The following is a 24,606-nucleotide window of genomic DNA, read 5'->3' on the forward strand; positions in this document are numbered from 1 at the left end:
TCTGGTGCTTCCAACAATGGAGAAGCTTGGAACACCATGACCTCATGGGCACTGAGAGCTGTTTCTCTCTCTCCTGGGGCTGCAAACTTAGACACGAAGAGAGGCAGGATGCTCAGGCTAACCTTTAGACTGCAAGAATGGCAAGATGCTCTGAGGGCATGTGGATTGTGAACTTAAAGAGATTGTCGTATTTCCCACATCAGCAGGGTGTGTTCCTGGAGCCCTCCAGTTAAATATCCCTCTCATATGGTGGCCCAAATTTTTAACCATGGGGTGAATGTCAACCAGTATTTAAGCCATTCCTATGTACTTTTAGTTATAAGAATACAAGGACACCTAAGAAAATCAATGAAATGTAAGAAATGCTCAAAAGAGCACTTCATTTTCATCAGGGAAAACCTTGCCCCACTGCCTTCACTCAGCTGTGCCAGGTGCCATGAAAATCTGCAAAGTAGACAAACATCATCACAGTAAATTTCTGAAACCGCGTACAAACTCTTCCATGCAAGGTATGTTTCCAAAAGGAGAGAGTACACACACAAGAGAGAAGGTACTCAGTGACCAGAACTTATTGATGTAGTGATGTCGGTAGATATATAGTCTATACATTTGATTTTCCTATAAATTCCACAGGATGCTGCCCTAATAACATACAGACTTAAAGAAGAGATGGGTGTTATTTCTAAATTAGCCCTTTCTTCTGCCCAGGTGAGTTGCAGAAAAAGCCATTACATTGAAACCATACGTTTCAGGGGAAAGAAAGAGGAATGTATATGTCATCTGGGAGTTTTAGCAAAATTACCCTAAATGTGCTGCCCGTTGGCATTTTCCTCAGCAGGTGTGCTCCATGCAACATGGTGCCAGGTATGCCCAAGCACCACGAGCGACATCATGTCCTCATTCAGACCACAATTAGGATCAATTTTACTTCTCGCTGAAAGCCACAAAATAGTACCTCAAGATTCACATGAGCAAGACGTCCTCCTTCCATGAATAGAGAGAACCTGGTAACAGCGATATATTCATAAGGAGATGCTGCTTATAAGCTAGATTCAGCCAAGGCTACAACCTGGGAGTGAGTTAAACATTTCCTGATTCATTAACACATGAGTTCTGGGCTCAGAACACCCATTACTGGGCTAACGGGCGCTCAGGGAGTCATGGCGGCGTGACTGATTCCCAGACAGAAGCTTATGCAGCAGCAAAATATCTCGGCATCAACCCTGAATGACTTGGGATCTCATCAGCGTGCCCTCAGGAAACCACTCGGCGGGGAGGCAAGCCCACTCCTTATTTGTACGTACACTATTATTTACAGATGAAACTATATGTATAGTTGGTGGTATTTAAACCACTTTGTGTCTCTTGACATCAGGACATGCTTTATCCTGAGGTTATTTACCTGAATAGCATGCTAAAAACAAACAAACCGTAGTTTTCAAGAGGTTAAATGATAACCACCTTTTGCATGTTTAAATGACTTTGTAAACATCAGGACAGTTTTCTACTACACGTGAACGGCAGACGCCCCATGTGTGGGTGTCTGAAGCGGAACTCCTCACCATGCAGCTACAGGAGATGCGTGTCCACAAGGCATTAAGCGAGCTGGGCACGGGCCCTGGACACGGTTTTCCTTCTTAATGATGTTACTACTGCTGTCGGTGTTAAGCATCCGGATTGGATGCCCGCTAAGCTCTGAAACCACTTTACTTTACTTTTCTTTTTTCCTAAACAGAGCTTTTGACACCACGTCGCATAGGAAGGTCACAGCAGATGGGTCCTGAACTAAATCTAGGCAACCAGAAGGAAAAGGCTCATTTCTTGGTCCCTCAGAGGAACTGGGAGTCAGCCTCGCTTCCCCTCCCTAGACAGGGGCTGCATCTCCTTGCTCAGACCTCTTGCGCTTGGTCCCCACAGCCTTGATGTCTCCACTGACCTGGGTCGCTGATGCAGCCTGCCTCTCACCACCTCGGACCATGAGATTTCTGAAAGTTTGTTAAAACTGCTGCCTTTCCATCTCAGACTGCAGTAGTAATCTGAGTTAAACCTAGATTGTTGAACTCCTCTCCACCTGGAGAACTACAGGAAGACATCTCCACGACTAGTCATACTGGTTTATTTATCCCATCAGCATCCCTCAGGTGAGCAGGATCCTGAACGGTATTTCTGACTCTGTCAGTGCTCTGGCGCTCCAGCCTCATCTTAATTGGAAAGCAGAAGTCCCTGAAACACCGCTTGAAGTTTTCATCGAGAAAGGCGTAGAGAATGGGGTTCAGGCTGCTGTTGGTGTAGCCTAAGGCGATACAGAAGTAATAGCTGGAGAGCGCAGCCGTGCTGTAGGAGCTGCTGCCCAGAGCCTCCACGAGGATGAAGATGTGGATGGGGGTCCAGCAGATGATGAAGACCGCCACCACCACCAGGACAAGCCTGGTGATGCGACGGAGGTTGCGGTCTTTCTCTCGGGAGCCGGAAAGGAGCCGGACGCTTTTTAAGCGCAGGATCATGAGGGTGTAGCAGACGATGATGATGAGGACGGGGATCACAAAGGCAAAGACGAAGACACAGATCTTCATGACGAGGTCCCACCAGGAGTAGTCGTCGTCCGGGAACTGCAAGGAGCACTCGACGACGTCCATGTCTGCAGGAGGTGACAAAGCAAAGCCACAAAAGGAACGTCAATGGTTAGCGCCGTGGCTCCCAAGGGTTTTTAAAATGTGAGTTTTAATGCCTTCGGCTGCAAAGGTGCAATTATGGTGAGACGCTATTACCTGAGGCAGATCACCAGTTAGGAATGAATGCCATGCCTATTAACCATGCTATCTTTGCACGTAGAACAATGAAGCCAGAAGGTCACCATTCACTGCTAACAAACGCAATGCTACAGAATAAATACGATTAGCCAGCAATACGAATTATCTCGTTGTGGAATGGGTTGACGCGGATGATTTTCAGAAGAGCTAAACTGTTCGTTTATAGCATGAGTACTTATTTGCATTTCCATACATTAACAATTCTCCCAGACCAAAGGCTCTGACAATAAAAGCTAGTATCTATTTGTAATAAATGATTAAATATTTTAAATCTAGCCACTCAATTTAACAAAAGCCAACTTGTCCAAAAAACGTTAAGTGGTTTACAAGAAATCACTATGTGGGTTGATAAAAATTAAAAAAAAAATTTGTCTAAATATGACCCAGCTGTTGTGATTTAATGGAACCAATGGTGGTCACTGTGATTGAGAGCATTGTTGAAACATGAGTAAATTTTGAAGAAGAAAGAGAAGGGGGAGGACGAAAAGGAGAAGAAACTAGAAGAGGAGGGGAGGGAAAGGAGGAAGAGAATCACCGCCATCATCATCATCATCAAGGGAATTCATAAATCAGACACATCTTTTACTTTTGCCAACGTTGACTATGTAACAGGTACACCGACTATGTTTATAGGATTACTTAGAACATGGCTTTATCTGCTCTGCTTCGTCTCTTTGCTGGACAGTATTCTCTTTGGAGTGACCATAATACTAGAAAGAGCAGAGACCCAGGATAAGAACATTTTATAACACAGAACTCCCACTGGGGGCCTGCTTACCCCTCCCAGACTCCCTTTTCCCCAAGCATCAGCCACTGAGCACAGAGCAGGCTAAACTCTCTTTGTCCTGATTCTTCTTTAGATAAAGGAATCATGAACAATACTAAGTTATAATTTTTAGAATGAAAATATTTTCTTCTAACACTGGAAAATCTGCTTCAAAAATAGTATAAGAATGTTTTTCAAATAGTGAAAGAGCTCTATTAGTAGTGTTTTCTAAAACATCTTCATGTGCCCTTAATCATATATCTCTTAGTAAAACAAAATCTTAGAATTTTGATTAGACATACTTTAAAACACAAAGAGTATAATCATTTTGGCCAATTAATAGAGAGGACTATCTTAGAGTCATTTTCTATCAACTAAATACCATATCAAACCTTTCAATAGTAAATGAAAGCTCCCAGAATAACTTGTAATTTTTGATTCCCTAAAAAAAGCCATTGTCCAAAGTACCATTACTAGGAAGACTCCAAGAAACAAACAAGGATCTCTCTTATTTTTTGCTTTAGTGTTTATGGAAATAAGACCAAAGTCATTTTTTAAAAATCATCACTACCATCATAGAAGAAATGCATTTATTAAACAACTTTTTAGGGTGGCACGTTGCTACCTAGCTTCCTTGAAGGTTTTTTCTTTCCTGCTTAACTTTTGTGTGTTCCAACAGTGCCTCTTTCTTGTGGTTGGCCTCAGCTTAGATGTCACTATAGAGACATTGATACAGAGGCTGACCCATTTGAATAGACCTCTTCCCTGCAATTTATATTTTCTATATATTATACTTATTCTATTTTTATCACTGTATTATAACAGAAGCTAGACAGAAACCAGACAGAAGCTCTTCTGTAATAATGCGTTGCCTTTCCTAATGTTTTTCTCTCCATCCAGAATGTAAACTACCTTAGGGTAGGTACTCAATCCACCTTGAATAATATTCAGTCCCTGCCACATAGGGAGGCAGGAATATATAGTGTTTGAGGAGAATAATTTGCTAAATAAACAACTTAATACCATAAGGAAACCCTTGAAAATATGGACTCAGTACAGTAGTTATTATGGAAGAATAACCGGTTAAGATAAGCAAGGCAACGTAAGGGCTGATGTTGACAATTTGGAAACATCTTTTAACTCTGAGGATCAGCTTCCTCTCGCATGTAGTAGGAGCTCAAAAAATGTTTAATGAATGGGTGAAGTAATCAACTGCAAGACTTTTACAAGACTTTGGAAAACATCCAGTGATAGAGTTGTAAATATCCTCGGGAATGTCCATGAAGCTGAAATTCTACCTACAAGGGGAAAGGAGAGTGCTGAGGCAACCACCAGGGAAATCCAAGTCCAAGCACCCATTTTTATTAAATGTTTGATTTCAGGAAAAAGAGTGCATCTTTATCTTTAAAGACATATAGAGGCTGAAAGTGAGGGGACAGAAAAAGATATTCAGTGAAAATGGAAACCAAAGGAGAGCAGGAGGAGCCAGCTACACGTACATCAGACAAAACAGCCTTTGAGGTAAAAACTGTCACAAGAGGCGATTTCATATAATGATAAAAGGGTCAATTCATCAAGAGGATAAACAATGGTAAATATATATGCACCCAACATTGGAGCACCTAAATACATCAAGTATATATAAACAGAGCTGAAGGGAGGCATAGACAGCGATACAATAATAGTAGGGGACTACAATATCACACTTTCAACAATGGGTAGATTATCCACATAGAAAATCAGTAAAGAAATGGCAGACTTGAAAACATTAAAAATAAAATGAACTCAACAGATATACACAAAACATTTCACTCAAGAGCAGCAGAACAGGGGCTTCCCTGGTGGTGCAGTGGTTAAGAATCCACCTGCCAATGCAGGGGACATGGGTTCGAGCCCTGGTCCGGGAAGATCCCACATGCCGCGGAGCAACTAAGCCCATGCACCACAACTGCTGAGCCTGCACTCTAGAGCCCACGAGCCACAACAACTGAGCCCACGAGCCACAACTACTGACCTGGAGCCGTGCTCCACAACAAGAGAAGCCACCGCAATGAGAAGCCCATGCACCGCAACGAAGAGCAGCCCCCACTCGCCACAACTAGAGAAAGCCTGCGTGCAGCAATGAAGACCCAACGTAGCCAAAAAACAAAAAGAAAAGAAAAATGCCAATGCCAATCAGCTCTGATACAGTGTGTGGAGATCACCTAAAGTACTCTTCTTGGTCACCCAGGAGTCTTGACATGCAGTGTGACGTACACTCCAAAATGAACACGCTAGCCAGTCTGGAGACAGTCTTTCATCACATAAACAAAGCCTGCTTCACAAAATAAAAGACACACGGAAAGGATGGAGCCCTCCTACAAGACTACTTTTCTCTCCTTTCTTCCTCTATTAGTTTTGCCACACAAACTAATCTTCTGCTGACACTGGGGGCTCTTTTCTTCCACTGTATCTGCACTCGTCCATCTCCAGCACCCCCTTCCTGGAAAACCCACAACTATTTTCATTTCCTTTCAAAAACCTAACTGAAATCCATTTCTTCTAGAATGTCATTTTCTGACAATGATTACAGGAATAGTGGTTAAGTCGACAAGTATAACATAACTATTTACAAGTATAACTGTAAAAATCAATTCTTTGTTTGCCCTGGGAAAAAATCATCCATCTTCTTATGTTATTTAGCCCATTGTTCTCACCCTCACAGTGCATATGCAGCATCTCCTCTTGAATCTAAGTTATTACGCACCAACCCCTAGGGCTCAGAAGAGTTTCCTGCAATTTTATTTCATGTGTTGTGTGTATGAAGAAACAAAATCCTGTGTGTAATTAAGCATATTTTAAAGTGCTTCTCTGTTAAAGTTTGGCTTTTCTTAAAATTTACCAAGTATTATAGCTTAACACTTGCAGTGCTTATGCTGTAAACTCATTTTGTAGTTTAAGAGGAAAAAGATTATGCTTCATTTAAAAATGTGTACCATGCAGGATAAGCTATGATTTTAGCACCTGCCTTTTCACTGCGACCTGGAAAGTCCCTACTTATCTGTACTCACAGGTGTCATGAACCCCCAAAATAAACTGGAGCATTTAGACAACTGCTAAAGCAAAAATAACATTTATAAAGTCCAAAGTGATCATTCTGCTCCCCTACCCCAGTGAATTTCTATTAAGACCAAAGATATTTTCACAGCTTTATCTTCTACAAGTAAAGCTAAGCTCCTAGAGCAGTAGTTCTCACCTTGGCTACAGGTCAGAGTCACCTGGGGAGATCTTAAAAATCTTGACACCCAAACTGTGCCTCAGGTCAATTAAACCAGACCCTCCAGAGTGGGGCCAGGCAGCAGTATTTTCTAACATACCCAGGTGATTCCAACACACGTCCCATGGTCAGAACCACTGTCCTAGAAATACAGGGGAAACATCAAATGTCCTGTTTGCATGAGGTAAAAAGTAACGAGTCCAAAATCTGATGGTTTTGCTTCTCTGTACTACCATTCATCTGTGAACCTAATTTTGAATGGCCTACACCCAAATGAAGCTGCCATGATATTAACTGCCTGGAGATTAACCCCTAAGGACAAAGAGTAAATAGCCAGCATGACTCTAATGACTTAGGGTGCTTTTCGGGGAGAAAGAAGCGGAGCAAGGAGGTGTATCTTAGAATTGCCAGGACGCAACAAATTGTATTTTAAAAATCCACATGACTGTGGTTCCTTATTTCATCCCCACCCCTCCAGATTCCAGTAAGCACTTTCTGAATAGGGGATAGGTTGTGTGTCTGTGTTCCGGTCATGCCATTATCCCATCCTATGTTTAGATGTGGAAAGGAACACAGAACTGTTTTATTTCTCATCTTCTGTGGATTTAGCATTATATTTCCATTGGCATTTGGCTTTCCTTCTAGATATGTGGCCTGCTCACTCCCAAATTAAGAGTCTGTGTAATTAGAAGTTATATTCTAAAAAATGAAATGATTTAACCGAATCACTTTGCTGAACACCTGAAACTAACACAACATTGTAAATCAACTCTACTTCAATAAAAAATTATTTCTTTTATGAACAATGATAAAATAAACATTTTTTAAAATGAAATTTAAAAAGCTGCCCTTACCTTCCCTGACTTTGGTTCCTCCAAGGACTATGGCAGAGATGCCAACAGATGAAGACAGGATCCAAATACAGATGTTGATGAGCTTTGCCTTCAGGGGCGTGCGGAAGTCGAGAGCCTTGACCGGGTGGCACACAGCGATGTAGCGGTCCACGCTCATCATGGTCAAGGTGAAGATGCTGGTGAACATGTTGTAGTAGTCGATGGAGATGACGATCTTGCACAGCACATCCCCAAAGGGCCAAGAGTTCATCAGATAGACTGTGCTCTGGAAGGGCATGGTCGTGGTAACCAAAGCATCTGCCAAAGCCAGGTTAAATATATAGATGTTGGTCGCTGTCTTCATCTTTGTGTATCTAAAAGACAAGAAACAAGATTACTTCTCTCCATCTTCATGTCATACCCATGATGTAAATGTGCCGCTGGGTTATTGATTTTGTCTTTCATTCACCTATTCTTTACGTATTTATCATCTAACACGTAAAAGGACTGTTCTAGACATGAGGGGTAGTAGAAAAATGGGCAAATATTTCTGACTTTATTTAGCTTTTATTCTAGTGCTTTGTTCCAAAATCTATTTAATTTTAAAAGGGTAAGGAAACGAGTATAGACAGACAGATGAACATACATATAGATCTTTTCAACAGACTTGCGTGTGATACAGGTCTTTATTTTGTGACTGACAATTCATTTTAATCCTACCCAGGACTGCTTGGCTTTGTTCATTTTTTAATGCTTTATTTTTTTCACTGTGTAAAACAAAGATAAAACATACCCAACTTTTCCTCGAGGAAGGTTTACCCAACTTTACTTTGAGAAATCACTCTTTGTAATTACGTCTTTTAAAATGGTTTTTAGTTTTAAGTACATTCAATTTCAATGACTACAACACAACTAAGTGTTGATTTTTGTCTACCAGTGTCCCACTAGCTTTTCATTTTAAATGCATTATGTAAAAAAAGCAGGCTGAGTTCTTCCCTTATACACAGTATAGCATAAAACATATCTGGTATGGTAGGTGAGAAAGAAATCTGCTTTCCTTTACTTTCATCTTGAGAGATTTATAAAGCACCCAGTGTGTTTCATTTCCCAATTGAGGGAACGAAAGATCTCAAAATAGGTCAGAAATATTGCCATTCAGCCCAAATTATTTCTTTCAGTTTTAACATGAAGCTTAGAACAATTCCATTTTCTACTAAAACTGAATTAAGAAGATTGTTTTACTTAGAGAACGTTTCCTTAGAGATCTGCAGGGCATGAAATGTACCAAATTACATCAGCAGGTTTTCTGAGGCCAAATGCTAAAATATGTTGGGAAAATCCATATATTAATTACTTTCTACACACCTCACATTTGTGGACCTAAATCACAATTAATTCAGCCATGTCCCATGTACCTACAAGGAGCCAGACTTCAATGTTAGGGCCTTGACTTTAATTAAAGGTCTTTGGAAGGAGCCAATTATGCAAAACTACTTCTACTTTGGCTATAAAGTCAATATCAGTGGTATTTATTGATCACTGTGTCTGTGCTGTTCAATACATAAACTTCCACATGACACTTCTATGACAGGTGGTGACAGAACAGCTTTGTCTCCCCTTTTGCAGGCACTGCAGTGTGATGTGAAGTCAGACAGTCCTGAGTCTGAACTCAGTGTACGGCTTTTCTGAGTTTCAGGTCCCATGAAACAAGGACAATAAAACCGAACTGACAGGACATGAGATAAAGGCAGGAGACAACCTGACTCAAAATACCCGACACACAGGATCACACTGCACTCAGGGTCCCACCCCAGGACCAGTCTCCTTGCCTGTTTCCTCTTCCTGCCTGTGCTTGGATGAAGGCATTGTGAACACTTGTACCCAAGTCAGTATCTCTTGGCCTCCGTTTTCATGCTCTGTTAACTAAACAGTGCCTTACTCTGGAGAGCGAGGAGTTTATTCTAAAATATGTTTTGCTTTTACATTTTTTATTCAAATATCATTAAATGGCCCATAAATTTTAGAACGTGATTGAATGAATATGCCCAAGACTCCGAGCACAGGCTTTTCAAGGCACAGATAATTAAGCAAGTGCATTTCCCGAGACAGAGCCAAATGTTTCTTTTTCTCTAAAACCATTGTTTAAATTGAACTACAGTTAATTTACAATATTGGCTTAGTTTCAGGTGTACAGCAAAGTGATTCAGTTACACCTATATATCAATACACATATATATGTATTCTTTTTCAGATTCTTTGCCATTATAGGTTATTACAAAATATTGAGTATAGTTCTCTGTGCTATACAGTAGGTCCTTGCTAACTGTCTATTTTATATACAGTAGTGTGTATCTGTTAATCCCAAACTCTTAATTTATCCCTCCTCCCACTTCCCCTTTGGTAACCATACATTTATTTTCTATGTCTGTGACTCTATTTCTGTTGTGTAAATAAGTTCATTTATATCATTTTTTTAGATTCCACATATAAGTGATATCATATGATATTTGTCTTTCTCTTTCTGACTTACTCTGCTTAGTATGATCATCTCTAGGTCCATCCGTGTTGCTGTAAATGGCATTATTTCATTTTTTTTAACATCTTTATTGGAGTATAACTGCTTTACAATGGTGCGTTAGTTTCTGCTGTATCACAAAGTAAATCAGTTATACGTATACATATATCCCCATATCCCCTCCCTCTTGCGTCTCCCTCCCACCCTCCCTATCCCACCCCTCTAGGTGGTCACAAAGCACCAAGCTGATCTCCCTGTGCTATGCGGCTGCTTCCCATTAGCTATCTATTTTACATTTGGTAGTGTATATAAGTCCATGCCACTCTCTCACTTTGGCATTGTTTCATTTTTTTTATGGCTGGGTAAATTCCATTGTATATATACACCACAACTTCTTTATCCATTCATCTGTCAATGGACACTTAGGTTGCTTCCATGTCCTGGTTATTGTAAATAGCGCTGCTATGGACATTAGGGTGAATGTATCTTTTCAAATTAGAGTTTTCTCTGGATATATGCCTAGTAGTGGGATTGCTGGGTCATATGGTAGCTCTATTTTTAGCTTTTTAAGGAACCTCCATACCGTTCTCCGTAGTGGCTGCACCAATTTACATTCCCATCAATGGTGTCGGAGGGTCGAGTCAAATGTTTGTAATGAATAAATGCTATCTGTTCAAATACTGTCTTCTTAATAATATGATTTTATGTTTGAAAAATGCATTACAAGCCAGACTCCTACTCTTTCAATCCCTGATACTAGCAAAGACTTGAATTGGCAACACCTTTGACTTCTGCTCTCGTGTTTTGTGACCTGATATTCTCCTCTTTCTTTACGAAGTTAGACTGATGTTCTCTGCCTTATACATTTAGGTGGACCTGGGTTCTAGTCCTTAGTTTTCCCTCCAACTGACAGACTTTGGAGAGATCACTGAAAACCCTGAGCTTCCGTTTCCCAACTATAGAATAGGAACCAAAACACTTATCTCATGGAGTTCCTGAGATAACTAAGGGAAAGCACCTGATTTGGAGACTAGGTGTAATTTACTTCCTGTTTCCAACTCCTGTCCCCTCCTCCTGTGTGGGTGGAAGCCACCAGTTACCACAGGAAGCAGAGGGGAACATAGTTTCTAGTTAACACCCCTGGTTGTATTTACCCATTCAGCTTGAATATGAAAAATAATAGTAAAAATGAAGCTTGGGACCTTAACTGCTAGAAGACCATGAATGGTATGATACATGAGTTACAATAAAATAGAAGATGCATCTTTTAAGTAGCAATAAAATGCTGAATAATAACTTGCTCTGAGCTTCTCAAAAATATTTTTAATAGTTAGATGTGTGAAACTGCTTCAGGCCTGACTTACAAAGAGGTCAAATCCTGTCATCAGATCTCAGAAAAAGAGAGATGACTAGCTACAACGGAGATGTCTATGAATTACACGGATCATAATTATACGAATTGTAGCAAAAGTCCATGCTCCCCGAGAAACAAGCTCTGCCCAGATCCTTCAGGCTGGAGCTACCACTGTTATCACCCCAAGGGCTACAGGCATCTGCCAGAGACGTAGAGAGATGCCTGCACCCTCCTCCTGTACCCCCTGCATCCACCAACATCGTATGTCATAGCACTGGGGTGGATCGCGTTAATGACAATAATGGTAATAACCATTTACTTCAAAACACTCCCCGTGTCAGACTCTGCTGTACATTCCACGTGCTTTATCCCACGTAGTCCTCACAGTGACTCTGTGTGCCCGGTACCAGCACTCCTACTCTAGAAATGAGGCCACTGAGAATCGCTGGAGTTCTGTACCTTTCTCAAAGTCATATGGTTATAAAAGGCACTGCAGGAGTTCAAACCCAGGGGTTTGACTTCACCCCTGCAGTTTGACATCTCCCCGGCACTTGATAATTTACAAAGCCCCGAATTTTGACTTCCATGTATCCTATTTGATTCTCACAGCAACTGGTCTTCGAGTTGCCCGGGAGATTTAGGTCTTTTCTCTAATATCGCTGAAGAACGTAGACTCAGGTGAGCAAAGTGATTTTCCTAGTGTCAGCAGAGGCAGGGGTTCAGTGGGAACATGTGGAGAAGGCAGGAGGGCACGGCCCCTCCTCCAGGGTCTGGAAGACACATGCTACCAAGCCTACAACACTGAAAGGGAGCGCTAAACAGGTATAATCCAAAGTAGCAAACGATGGGCTCACCACATAGCTATTGACAGTCTTTTAGGCGCTGCAATGGCCACGGCATTAAAAGATCTCACCCCCAAAGACAGTCAGGTTGAGCCCCCCTGGGTATTGTTTGCATTGAACCAAAGCAAAATAGCAGTTAGTGCTTTCAGTCACTGTGCGTCTGCTGGTGAAAGCAGACAAGTAAGCTTTCTCACTGCGATCAGACAGGAAATGATTCTCCGTTCCATCCACACTGCTTTCTAAGAAGTTGCAAGTATTTCCAGTAAAATGGCCCCACGTGAGTGGGAATTCTTGGCTTGTGTGGGGCGGCTGGAGGTGGGCTGGCGGGGCGTGGCTGCACTTCTCAGCGTCCAGGACGCAGGAGCATATGGCATTAAAAGAGCCAAGTCTGCGCGCTGTTCCCGCTAAACTTGGCAATGTTGCAAGCCTGCAAACGACGGTGGGAGGTGGAGAGCAGGCCAGGAAGAGGGGTCAGCAGGGAGCTCAGGGAGCCAGCCACGAGGACGTCATCGCGGGGCAACGTCACGGATGGTGTCCCCGCGAGCTGACAGCGCTCCCCATCGCACGCTGACTCAAGACCTTCCTAGCGTGGTTCTCTTCACAGGGACAGCCGTACACCCTCGTGTGACAGCGAGGGGAACAAAGATATCTGCAGAGCTCTTGGGAACCAGCGTCACCAGGTGGAGACGCTGGGAGAGCGTGGCACTTGCACGAGAAAAGTGAGGGGACGGCAGGAGGAACATTGACCCCGTGACCCGGCAGCCTCCCGGCTTCCTGTCCTGCCCTGAACCTTTGGGCGCAGACAATGCAGGTGGAGACGTCATTCTCGGATCATTACCATCCCTTGCACTGCCCCAGTGCTTCTCTTTTAATTTAAACGAAGCTTCTTTAATCAGGAGCTGCTTTTTAGCTTCGGGGCAGCATAATAAAGACATAATCTTGACGGCTAATCACCATACATCTTTTTTTTTAATCTTTATTGGAGTATAATTGCTTTACAGTGGTGTGTTAGTTTCTGCTGTATAACAAAGTGACTCAGCTATACGTATACATATATCCCCATATCTCCTCCCTCTTGCGTCTCCCTCCCACCCACCCTATCCCACCCCTCTAGGTGGTCACAAAGCACCGAGCTGATCTCCCTGTGCTGTGCGGCTGCTTCCCACTAGCTATCTATTTTACATTTGGTAGTGTATATATGTCCATGCCTCTCTCTCACTTCGTCCCAGCTTACCCTTCCCCCTCCCCGTATCCTCAAGTCCATTCTCTAGTAGGTCTGTGTCTTTATTCCCGTCTTACCCCTAGGTTCTTCATGACATTTTTTTTTTTAGATTCCATATATATGTGTTAGCGTACGGTATTTGTCTTTCTCTTTCTGACTTACTTCACTCTGTATGACAGACTCTAGGTCCATCCACCTCATTACAAATAGCTCAGTTTTGTTCCTTTTCATGGCTGCGTAATATTCCATTGTATACATGTACCACATCTCTTTTATCCAAACATCTTTAAACACAGAGGCAGTTTGGTTCTGTGGATTCGGTTACTTGTGGCTCTTACCCACCCTTGTCCCGCCAGGCTGACATCCTCCCTCCCTCTTCAGTCACACTCCTGCTGCTTCCCCAGACTCATCTTGTCATCATTTCCACACGTCTCAGCCTGCTGCATACACAGCAACATCCTGGACACTGAGCTTACTGAAAAATAAGTTTATACAGACTCCGCCCCCAGGGTCTTTCAAACTAACTGAGCCAAAGTTATGACGTGAACCAGAGGAACAGACAGAGGGGAAGTTCACGGTGTAGTGAAGAGATCGGGACATATTGCAAGGAAGGCAGAACCTGGATAGGCTCTTGCCCTTTGAGAGGGATGTGGACGCAGAGGTCTGCTGGCTCGAGTCTCATTCAGGGCCACGGGTCCTGCTGGGGGTGATGGGAGGCCGCTTGGGATGGCAAAAGGGGTGTCAGGTCGCAGAGAACTTTGAACACCAGGAAGAAAAACCATTTTAAGTATTGACTGAGGACTCACGTGACAGACACCGTTTTAGGAACTTTATGTCATCTGGCAATAATGTCATGCCGATTACCTTACCCGGTGCCTCAGATGACTCAGCACGGGACCTGGTACTTGATACGCACTCAGTGCCTGCCAGCCCCCCTTGTCACCATCCAGCTGCTGGTCTTCTTATTATGTTGTTAGTGTCACCGTTAATTACCCACCACAGTCCTAGTAACAGTATTACCATCCTGCAAGGTACAACAGCCCCACTTTTTCTGAAGAGGAAGCAGCATTAGAGATGATTCTCAGTGTTTCTCGGAATCCATCCCTAATAAGTAAAGGAATTCAGGACCATAGTCCAAAGTTTCTTAAGGAGTCAGAAATTTTATCAGAGGACTAATGGGATTCTGTGAATTCTGCTACTTCTAGCAGCTAAAGGTTGAAAAACATTCTGATAAGTGTGGTTTAGTGTGCATCATGAGGGCAGAAGACATGTGACAGGATGAAACAGGGCCTGGTCCAGGGAATGCAAATATAAAATATTAGCATCTTACCCCTCGATGGACAAATGCCGTCAGCACGTTATGGTGTTGCAGGTTTTCCATAAGCAATACCCATTTTTTTTTAGGTGAGGAAACTCAGTAAAGAGGAAGTAAGTGATTTCCTCAAATTTGAGAGACAGTGGGAAGTAAAATCTGAGTCTTCTGAGTAGTCATCAAACTACCGCTCCAACATAATGAAAAAACAAACACCCTACTGGCCATTTCTTCGAAGAGACTCCTTTAGTACAGCAAATAGCTAACAGCCAATAGAAAGCTCCTGAACAAACACTGGTTTGGTGAAAAAAATGAGTGTGATCAAAGGCTCCCGCCCCACAGGAAACTGGCCACTACCCCACAAGCCTGGAGCTGCACCAGGAGTCTGAAGGCCCCAAACACCAAACTCAGGAGGAGGACAGTTCTACGGCACCTGGGAAGATGCAACCCTTTTTAATCAGCGGTGGGAGAACAGCACAGAGAGATGGGTTTCGGCACTCTTTTCCCTGCATGATTTATTCATCCTCCTGGGCATGCTTTCCAGATACACAGCATTCTAGATTTTATGTTTAAAATAACCAGTCATGATGGCTGTACTGAGGTGAATTCTCAGGAGAACTTATTTGAAAACATAATGTTTGCTTCATTAAATTCTCCAGATATTTCCAGTTCATCTCAATGAAATGAGTTTGCTATACATCCTTTTAGATTATTTACTACTGAAATTATGGTTCTTTACTCAAGGGCAGTAGCTTATTAATTTTTTTTAAAGAAGGGAAATTCAGCCATTGTTTCTCCAGTGATCTGACTTTGAAATTGCCTCAATCTATAGTATTTTAAAGGAGTTATATTCACGTAGGTATCAGGTCCCTGATACTCTCCTACATGCAAAGAGCAAAAGCTTTCATGAGAACAGAGGAGTGGGGCGTGTCTCCCATTCCTGCCTCTTGTAACTGCAGGTACCAGGCTGGTAGTGATGGACAGCCAGAAGGGCGGACAGGCATCTCACTGGGTGCTGGCAGGTGGTCCTTGCAGGGTAGCAGGAGAAGGGGAGGGAGGCGGATGCAGAAGTAATGCTTTCACTGCAGTAGCCAGGGCCCCAGAAACCACTCATCCTCCCTGCACTCACGGCCCTGAGACCCAGAAGAAATGTTCTAGTGCGTTCGGTGGTGCACGCTGGGTGAGTGTTTATCACGCCCAACCACACCTGGTAGAAAACTACAAATCTCAAATGACCGACATGTTGCTTCCTAGTGTACAACTATCTGGATAGCTAGAAGAACACAGAATTATTAAGTGATTTTTCCATTTTTATACAGAAAACTGACCTAGCTAAGGTGAACCACAGGGTGCCACAGAGAGGTGACACGGTTACCCTCCTGCTCTCTCTCAAGTCAGTCCCTCCTGAAACTAACTCTAAGACAGGCACTGGGAAAAACTGTAAAGGCAACACAGTCCAAAAGGGATTTTGAAGATTACAATTTTGCCCAAGTCTGTTAAAGCTTAAGAGCTCTATACCTGATCACCACCTTGGTTTTTTTTTCTTCTCTTTCTTTCCTTTTCTTTTTTCCTGCTTTCTCTCTCTCTCTCTCTCTCTCTCTCTCTCTCTCTCTCTCTCTCTCAGCAGCCGTTTAGTCTCTGCTCTCAGATTTGGACTTCTGCGATGTCCCACAGCAAAGAAAATAATTCCATTTAGCTAATCCATATAAACAGTGGCAGTGAAGCCAATTCTCTCTTTTAAGAGCTTGTCAAACAATAAAATTACTTCCAGAAATTCATGATAGGCTCTTCTGAAAATAATTTCTGAAGTTATTTTACTATGCTTGCTTTAATGGAAATGTTGGGTATTGATTCAAAGAGAGGATTCAGGATAAATTACAACGTATTTTTTTAAACCAAACCCTAAAGTAAGACTGCTGTTGGATAGCCACACACCTCTGCCTTTCCTCTCACACCGCCCTAGGTGTCCCTTGGTGACAGTATCTAAGGTCGGCTCCCTTGACATTCTTTTTTTTTTGCGGTACGCGGGCCTCTCACTGCTGTGGCCTCTCCCGTTGTGGAGCACAGGCTCCAGACGTGCAGGCTCAGCGGCCATGGCTCACGGGCCCAGCCTCTCTGCAGCATGTGGGATCCTCCTGGACCGGGGTACGAACCCACATCCCCTGCATCGGCAGGCGGACTCTCAACCACTGTGCCACCAGGGAAGCCCTCCCTTGACATTTGAGAGCACCTGGAATACGTTGCACACACACCTGCAGTGATTACATGCAACACTTGCAGGAGGGGGACCAGGACACCTGGCATGGAAAGAGGCAGGCAGTGCAGTGGACACTCTGACTGGCTCACACCCTCCCCCCTCCCATACCTCCCCAAATTGTCTATGCCACAGTTTTGGCGGGACGGGCATAAGCTCAGGCTTGCGGTCCCCACTGACTCAGAGGTGGCCTGAGTGAGTCAGATGGTCTCAGCAGAGTGGAGTGTGGGACTTCCGTCATGCCTGGGGAAGAAACACCCTGCCCCCTAATTTATGAGCCAGAGAACAGGTACTTTCGTGAGGAACAACCTCCATGCCCAGCAAGCTTGCGGGGGTTATAGTTGCCTCTGGAGAAGAAATCTGAGTTCAGGAAATGGAACCATTTCCAGAGTATTTTTGTGGTTCTGTTTTTCTCTAAGCCCCTTACAAAGGTACCTCTTTTGGCAAATTCCAACACTGCCCAAGCTGAATTATAGGGAAGCCAAAGTCTTCTATTCCAAGGGAAAAGTCAGCAGAATGCTGATCCCTAGAGGTCTTTATTATGGTAGCAAAGTATTAATGAAAGCTAATGAGAAAAGGAAAAGGCAAAACTTAAGACCAAGGACCAAATAATTTTCCGATTTCTGTTATTTTTTTCCTAATAATTTTTCCTTGTTTCTCCTTACACTCAATTTAAAAAGAAACATACCTTTATAAGAGTAAAGCTTTTCTTTAAATTAAACAGAAGAAAATATATATGTACATAACTTCATAAAGACTGAAGCTTGAAGAGTGTCTTCTTAAAGAGAACAGAAAATGGATAAGCGGTGTTTAGAGCTGAATTGTGCCCTCCAATTCACATGTTCAAGTTCGACCCCCCAGTACTTCAGAATGTGACTGTATTTGAAAGTAGGGTCTTTAAAGAGGTGAAATGAGGTAAAATAAGGTAAAATAGGGTCATTAGAGTGGGCTCTAATCCAACATGACTGGGGTCCTTATAAGAAGAGGACATTAGGACACAGAGAGTAGGGATGTCGTCCACACAGACAACCATGTGAGGACACAGGGAGAAGGCAGCCGTCTGCAAGCCAAGGAGAGAGGCCTCAGGAGAAACCAAACCTGCCAACACCTTGATCTTGAACTTCCAGCTTCTAGAACTGTGAGAAAACACATTTTTGTTGTTTAAGCCACCCGGTCTGTGATACTTTGTTACGGCAGCCCTAGCAAACTAATACAGGCAGATGTCTAGAAATCTGAGCTACCTGTGACATAATCGCATAGAGCCATCCAGAAGGAAGGAGGCCAGCTGAGTCTGCAGCCGGGGGTGAATAAGTGGGAGAGAGATACACAGACTTAGGACTGGTCAGAATTTCCCTGACAGTTATGGCCACAAGAATGGACGACACCACTAAGACTGATGCTCAGTTTGACAAGCCACCTTGGCCAGGCTGCAGTCTCTGAATATTCAGTCGCTTACCAAGGTGCTGCTGTGAAGGTGTTTTGTAGATGTGGTTAAAGTCCATAGTCAGTTGACCTTAAGCAAAGAAGATGACCCTAGATGATCAGGTGGGCCTGGTCCAATCAGTTGAAAGGCCTTAACTAGAGGGCTGCGGCTTCCCTGAGAAAGAAGAGATTCTGCCTGGGGAGGATAGCCTGCCTCTCCTGATGCCTGCGCTCGGGGCTGCAGACCTGCCTAGCCAGCCCCACAATCACGTATGCCAATTCCTTGGAATAAACCCTCAACACACACATCCCCTGCTGGTTCTGCTCCTCTGGTTGAATCCTGACTAATACGGAGGGTGTGCAAAGTGAGGACAAAGAGAGCTGAGAACGCTCTGGAAAAGAGGAGCATTTAGGGAACATCAGGGAAGAGGGAGCTGTGAGGGAGGCTGAGGAGAAACCCAGCGGATGTGGAAGGAAGTCAAGGAGAAGGTGAGACTGGTCCAGCATGCCGAACCCCCATGGGAGTCAAGGGACAGCCAGGCCGAAACGAGCATCCAGACTGTGGGAGCTTCAGCTCTGGGAGAGGAGTGTCACATCATGGGCACCCTCAAGGTGTTGGTAGGACCCAAGGACATGGATCAAGGGCTGAGGTAAGAACATCCTACGCCAGGACCACAAACCCCAAAGCCTGGAGCGAGAGGCTGGAGTGCTTAAATTTTAAGGTTTTCAAAGTGAAAGGTTAAAGTACCCTACCATCAGGCAATTATAGCAGTTGCTACACATTAAATGATGAAAATCCTTGAAATACTAGATTATCTTCAGAAGATACTGGATAGCATTCCAGGTGTTCAAGGTGGAAAAAGCTATGTGTAAGGCAGGTCTAAAAACAGTCAAAGCTTTTTCCACAACCCTCACTTTCTCCCCAGGTCTGAGCTGGCCATCCCAGACCTGCACCTGCCCTGTCATCCAAGCGTTCAAATTCCATCTCCAGAGTGACTTCCTAGAGAACTCAACCAGGACTATTTTGCATGTACAATATTTTAAAATAACATCCTTCTCGACACAGGGAGGGGGAAGGGTAAGCTGAGACGAAGTGAGAGAGTGGCACGGACATATATACACTACCAAACGTAAAATAGATAGCTAGTGGGAAGCAGCCACATAGCACAGGGAGATCAGCTTGGTGCTTTGTGACCACCTAGAGGGGTAGGATAGGGAGTGTGGGAGAGAGGGAGACACAAGAGGGAGGAGATATGGGGATATATGCATACGTATAGCTGATTCACTTTGTTATACAGCAGCAACTAACACACCATTGTAAAGCAATTATACTCCAATAAAGACGTTAAAAAAATAATGTAATGTCCCTCTCAAAAGTGATCCCCCATCTTTTCAGGTGATGCTGGTCAGCCCTCGAGGTCAATCACCAAAGCTGCACTTGAATTCCACACTCTGGCTCTGCTCTGAGTTCTGATGAGCAAACCACCACCTGCTGCAAACCATCTTCAGCTTTTTTGCTCATTTCTCCTGAGCAAAATAAACCCAAGTCCATCAAGTTTCCTTCTGAGGTTTCATTTTTCAATTCTTTGACCCTGTATCAGCTTGAACAAAATGCTCCGTAATGCTCTCAGCCATAGCTTTAAGCCAACTATTGTTCCAGTAGGTTGGCTTTCCAGGATGAGATTAGAACTCTTCCCTCTTCATTTACTATCAAGTGGGGTGGGAGGATGGATGATGTTATGTGAACTCTCTAACTCCTATTGTATTTTTAGCTGAATTTATCCCCTTCACACAAATTTTAATCTTGGATATCTTTGGAATAGATATATTCAATTTATAATTATACTTTTTTATATTTATCATTAAAAATCCTAGTCAATCTACAATGATTCTTTCTTTCTGACATGTCTAATTCTCCCCGTGGAGTTCCCTTTGCATATATTTTAAGATTCTTTATTCTTTTTAATCTTAGACTGCAGGGCTATATAAAGAGTTGTAGAGCAAATAAGAAGCCCTTCTCAAACTCAAAACTTCAAGTTCTCATTCAAGTGACAATAAGATGTATCTGTTTCACTCAAGCACTTAAATATGATATGAGAAGGAAGAGAGTGGGTTTGTTCTTAGCATCCTCTTTTTCTGTAACAATGTTTTATTATAAAACAATGGGTGCTGTAGCAAAGATCTTCTAAAAAATTTAATTATAGTCTAGAATACAGCTGTCTTTTCTTTTCTTTTGGTTACTATAATCTTCCCTCCAATGGAGAGCAGCCCTAAAATTACTAATGACTTAGGAAAAAAATGTGCTTTTAAAATATTCTTCCTTCTCTATCTTGTACTCACCACTGATAGAAGTCCTGTAAAATGCAATAAGCAATTATGAAAAGCAAGGTTACCAAGCTAGAGACGCTAATTGTAGGTGAAAAGAGCATTATAATATGTATTCTGAAGCTTAAATGATGGTTTTCAGTTCCAGAGCACAGATGAGGATAAAAGACCCGACATTTCCGAGAGAGAGAGAGAGAGAGAGAGAGAGAGAGAGAGAGAGAGAGAGAGAGAAGGGAGGGGGAAGGGAGAGGGAGGGGGAGGGAGGGGAAGGGAGGGAGGGGAGGGAGGAGAGGGAGGAGGAGGGAGGGAGGGAGGAGGGAGTATGGGAGAGTGGGGAGAGGGAGGGGAGGGAGGGGGAGGGAGGGGGAAGGAGGGAGGGAGGGGGGAGGGAGGGGAGGGAGGGGAGGAAGGGAGAGGGAGAGGGAGGGGAGGGAGGGGGAGAGAGGGGGAGGGAGGGGAGGGAGGGGAGGGGGAGGAGAGGGAGGGGAGGGAGGGGGAGGGAGGGGAGGGAGTGGAGGAAGGGAGAGGGAGAGGGAGGGGAGGGAGGAGGGAGAGAGGGGGAGGGAGGGGAGGGAGGGGAGGGGGGAGAAGAGGGAGGGGAGGGAGGGGGAGGGAGGGGGAGGGAGTGGAGGAAGGGAGAGGGAGGGAGGGAGAGAGAGAGGCAGAGAGAAAGGGGTGTTTGAAACATTCATGCTACTGCAGATATTGTTCTTAAAGTTCATAATAAAGAGAAATTAGTTCTTCACCCTTTCAATGTCCCTAAACAGCGTGACTTGCAGCCTTCCTTTATTTCACAGGAACTTCTCAAAGGAATCTCAGCTTTGTAGTCGCTCTCAAAGGTGCAGCTGCAGAGCATTAAGTCCGCCAGAAAGGGAGACTTCTCAAAGAGCATCCAGACAATGTTAGGATTTTTTTTTCTCTTGTTTCCTTTGTTGCAAGAGGCCAAAAGAGAAATCACTTCACTTACCAGAAAATTAGCATATACGCGGATATCTGGATATTTATTACTGGAAGTTGACATCAATATATCCACAAAAGAACAATAAAATCAAACCTTCAGTTCTCACCGTGGAAGATAAAAGGCAAAACAATTTTTGGAAACCTCCAGCAGCTGTACTTTAACAGATAAGTATTAGGTGGTTTATGTACAAAAGTCACTGGTATTCTAAACATATAAGGTGGCATATCAGTACTAAAAAGGCTCATGTATGGATACCAACAACCCTCAATAGTATATGCCGGCTTTGCTTCATAAACCATAACACCAGTCTGACGAGCTACAGGAAATTCTGAATTATCTTCAGTGCATTAGGTGGGCATGGATTTTATCTAAAGAAACATTTGCAAAGGGCAAAACGAAGTGCTCCAGACGGGCACAGGCAACCAGGCAAAAGGCCAGGCAGATGGACCAGTTTCCTTCCCACGAGACACTGACCTTGCCCCTTGCAGGGACACCCCCTGCTCTCTCCCTGTCCGGAGGGTTTTCAGTAGGGGTTTGGGGGGCAGGGAGGGTCACTCCTAAATCCTCAAGACGCCTCCGGCTGCTCGGATTCGCCCTCTGCCAACCTCGAAGTCCCGCACCAAACACTCTCCCAGGAAATCTCACTTCGAGGAGGCCACGCTCTGAGACTGCGGAGCCCGACGGAACGGGGTCCCCATTACCGGGCGGGCGTCCCTCTGCGCGTCCTGGTGGCCGGCCCGACCTTCCCTCCCTCCTGCGGCCACTGCGGCGCCCGGACCCCGAGCTCACCGGACGATCACGAACATGACCAGCGAGTTGCCCACCAGGCCCACGACGAACACCACGGAATAGACCGCCGTGATGATGACCGGGATGACCGGCGAGATGTGCTCGGGCTCCGGCGGCGCGTCCTCGGAGCCCGCGCTGCTGTTGCGGTCCGGCTCGGCCCAGCCCGGGAACCGGCCGCTGCCGTTGAGGGGCAGGCAGGTGCTTGGGGCGCAGGTGGAGCCCGGCTCGCCGCGGAAGATCTGGACCGGGGACTCCATGTCGGGCGGCTGCAGCTGCGGGGCGAGGACAGGCGACACCTGCGGGCTGCGGGGGCGAGAGACCGGCTGGACCCCGGAGGCAAACTTTGGCCGCGCCCGAGCCAGCGCGCGAGGCCGGCGGCGCCGAGGGCCCAGGGCCCGCTGATGCCCACCCCGGGGGACGGGCCTCTGGCTGCCGCCCGCTCCGGCAGACGCGCCGCGGATGCCAGGAGGGGCGGAGAGCGCGCCCTCCTTTCCCCCGGTTCCCGAAATCCGCCTCCCTTGGAACCGTCCCCGAACTGCGGCCCGGAGCCCCCAGGGACACGAGATCCCTGGAGCACAGTCCTCGCCCCCAAGCACGGCGCCTCGAAAGCCCAGAGCTCACCTCTGGGCCCGGAGACGCGCGGGGCGACGCAGTGATGCTGGACCGCGCGGGTCCTCGCGTCCCCGGGTCCGCTCGGCCCTCGGGTCGCCGCGCTCCCGCAGCCCCGCGCTCCGGCCGCGGACGCCTCCCCCCGAGCGCGTCCCCGCTGCTCCGCGCGCGGCTCCCACGAGCGGAGGCGGCTGAGCCCCCGGGACGCAGCGAGGACGCGCGGGCGCCAGGGACCCCGCCCCGGGCCCCGCGCGCAGCCTCGGTCCGACGGCCCCCGCCGCCCCGCCGCCTGACCGTGAGCCGCTGGGCGTGGGGAAGGGTGCGCCGGCCCAGGACGAGTCAGCAGCTGGGGTACTCACCGTGTGTCTAGAGCTGCTGCAGGCCCAGCTCTCAGGACACGTCTGCCTTCAGGTGAGGGGAGAATCGTAATTCTATTTGAGTGGCCCGTCCAAATACAGTAGCGAAATTATCCAATTGGAACGAGACCAAATCACAACATTTAAATGACTGAATATACATAAATAGAATATTCTGTCCCTTTCAGTCTCCTCTGTCGGAGACGATGCACAGAATGCACCTTAAGGCAGCACCTGTGTTTCGTGGTGCTACCTGCGGAAAAGCAAGACCCCCGCCTTACTCAGGCCTCGGTGTAGGTGCAGGTGCAGGTAGGTGACCGTGTCTCTTTCTCCCACGTTAATCTCTGCAGCCCTCACGGTCCCTCACTACGGCATCTTTTCTCTAAAACCTCCGAGGCCCTGAGCCCCGCAGAGGAATTCGATCATCCTTCCTTCGGGTAACTCTGCCAGGGCCAGGATCAGGTTCTGCTGGTGAAAGACGCCCTCAGCACAGCGACCAAAATGTAGGAAAGCCGAGGTCGGCTGGAGGAGGGGAATAGGACTCAGCCACTGAGATGAGGTCCTCAAGGAGACCGGAGAGGTTCCCCTTTCCCAGTTGGGTATTGGAGGCAAGATGCCCGAGTTTCCTGAGAGGACTCCTGTCTAAGACTGGCTGACTTATTGAGACTAACACGGGCCCTCCCTTGCTTCCCACAGATCACATCGGTGCCCACACCTGGGCACCATCATGGCCCATACAGTCATTCCATCCACTGGCTGACAGCAGAAGGGAACCCCTACCTCTTCCAAGACACTGTGACCCCCAAAGAGGGACGTGCCCACCAGGGTCTTACCCCAGCCTGGAAATGTGCGGCCCTTCTGAGAAGCGTGATATGAGTCCAGCAGCATCCCTTCAACCCTGGTGCCCTAGGAGTCTTGAAAGTAAGTTTTGATACATCTTATATTTCTTTTAAGTCTGACTGCAGATTTTCATTAGAAGA

General features: G+C 45.4%; 1 protein-coding gene across 1 annotated transcript; it reads right to left on the bottom strand.

The window, feature by feature from the left end:
• Positions 1-2,105: 2,105 nt before the first annotated feature.
• Positions 2,106-22,918, bottom strand: OPRK1 (opioid receptor kappa 1). Its single transcript, XM_060115791.1, has 3 exons — positions 22,662-22,918; positions 7,687-8,039; positions 2,106-2,638 (listed from the first exon to the last, which is right to left on the bottom strand). Exons 1-3 carry the CDS (start codon positions 22,916-22,918, stop codon positions 2,106-2,108), a joined length of 1,143 nt encoding a protein of 380 aa, XP_059971774.1.
• Between the last annotated feature and the right edge of the window lie 1,688 nt (positions 22,919-24,606).

The sequence above is a fragment of the Mesoplodon densirostris genome, chromosome 13 (genome assembly GCF_025265405.1).
Source record: "Mesoplodon densirostris isolate mMesDen1 chromosome 13, mMesDen1 primary haplotype, whole genome shotgun sequence".
NCBI classification, from domain to species: domain Eukaryota; kingdom Metazoa; phylum Chordata; class Mammalia; order Artiodactyla; family Ziphiidae; genus Mesoplodon; species Mesoplodon densirostris.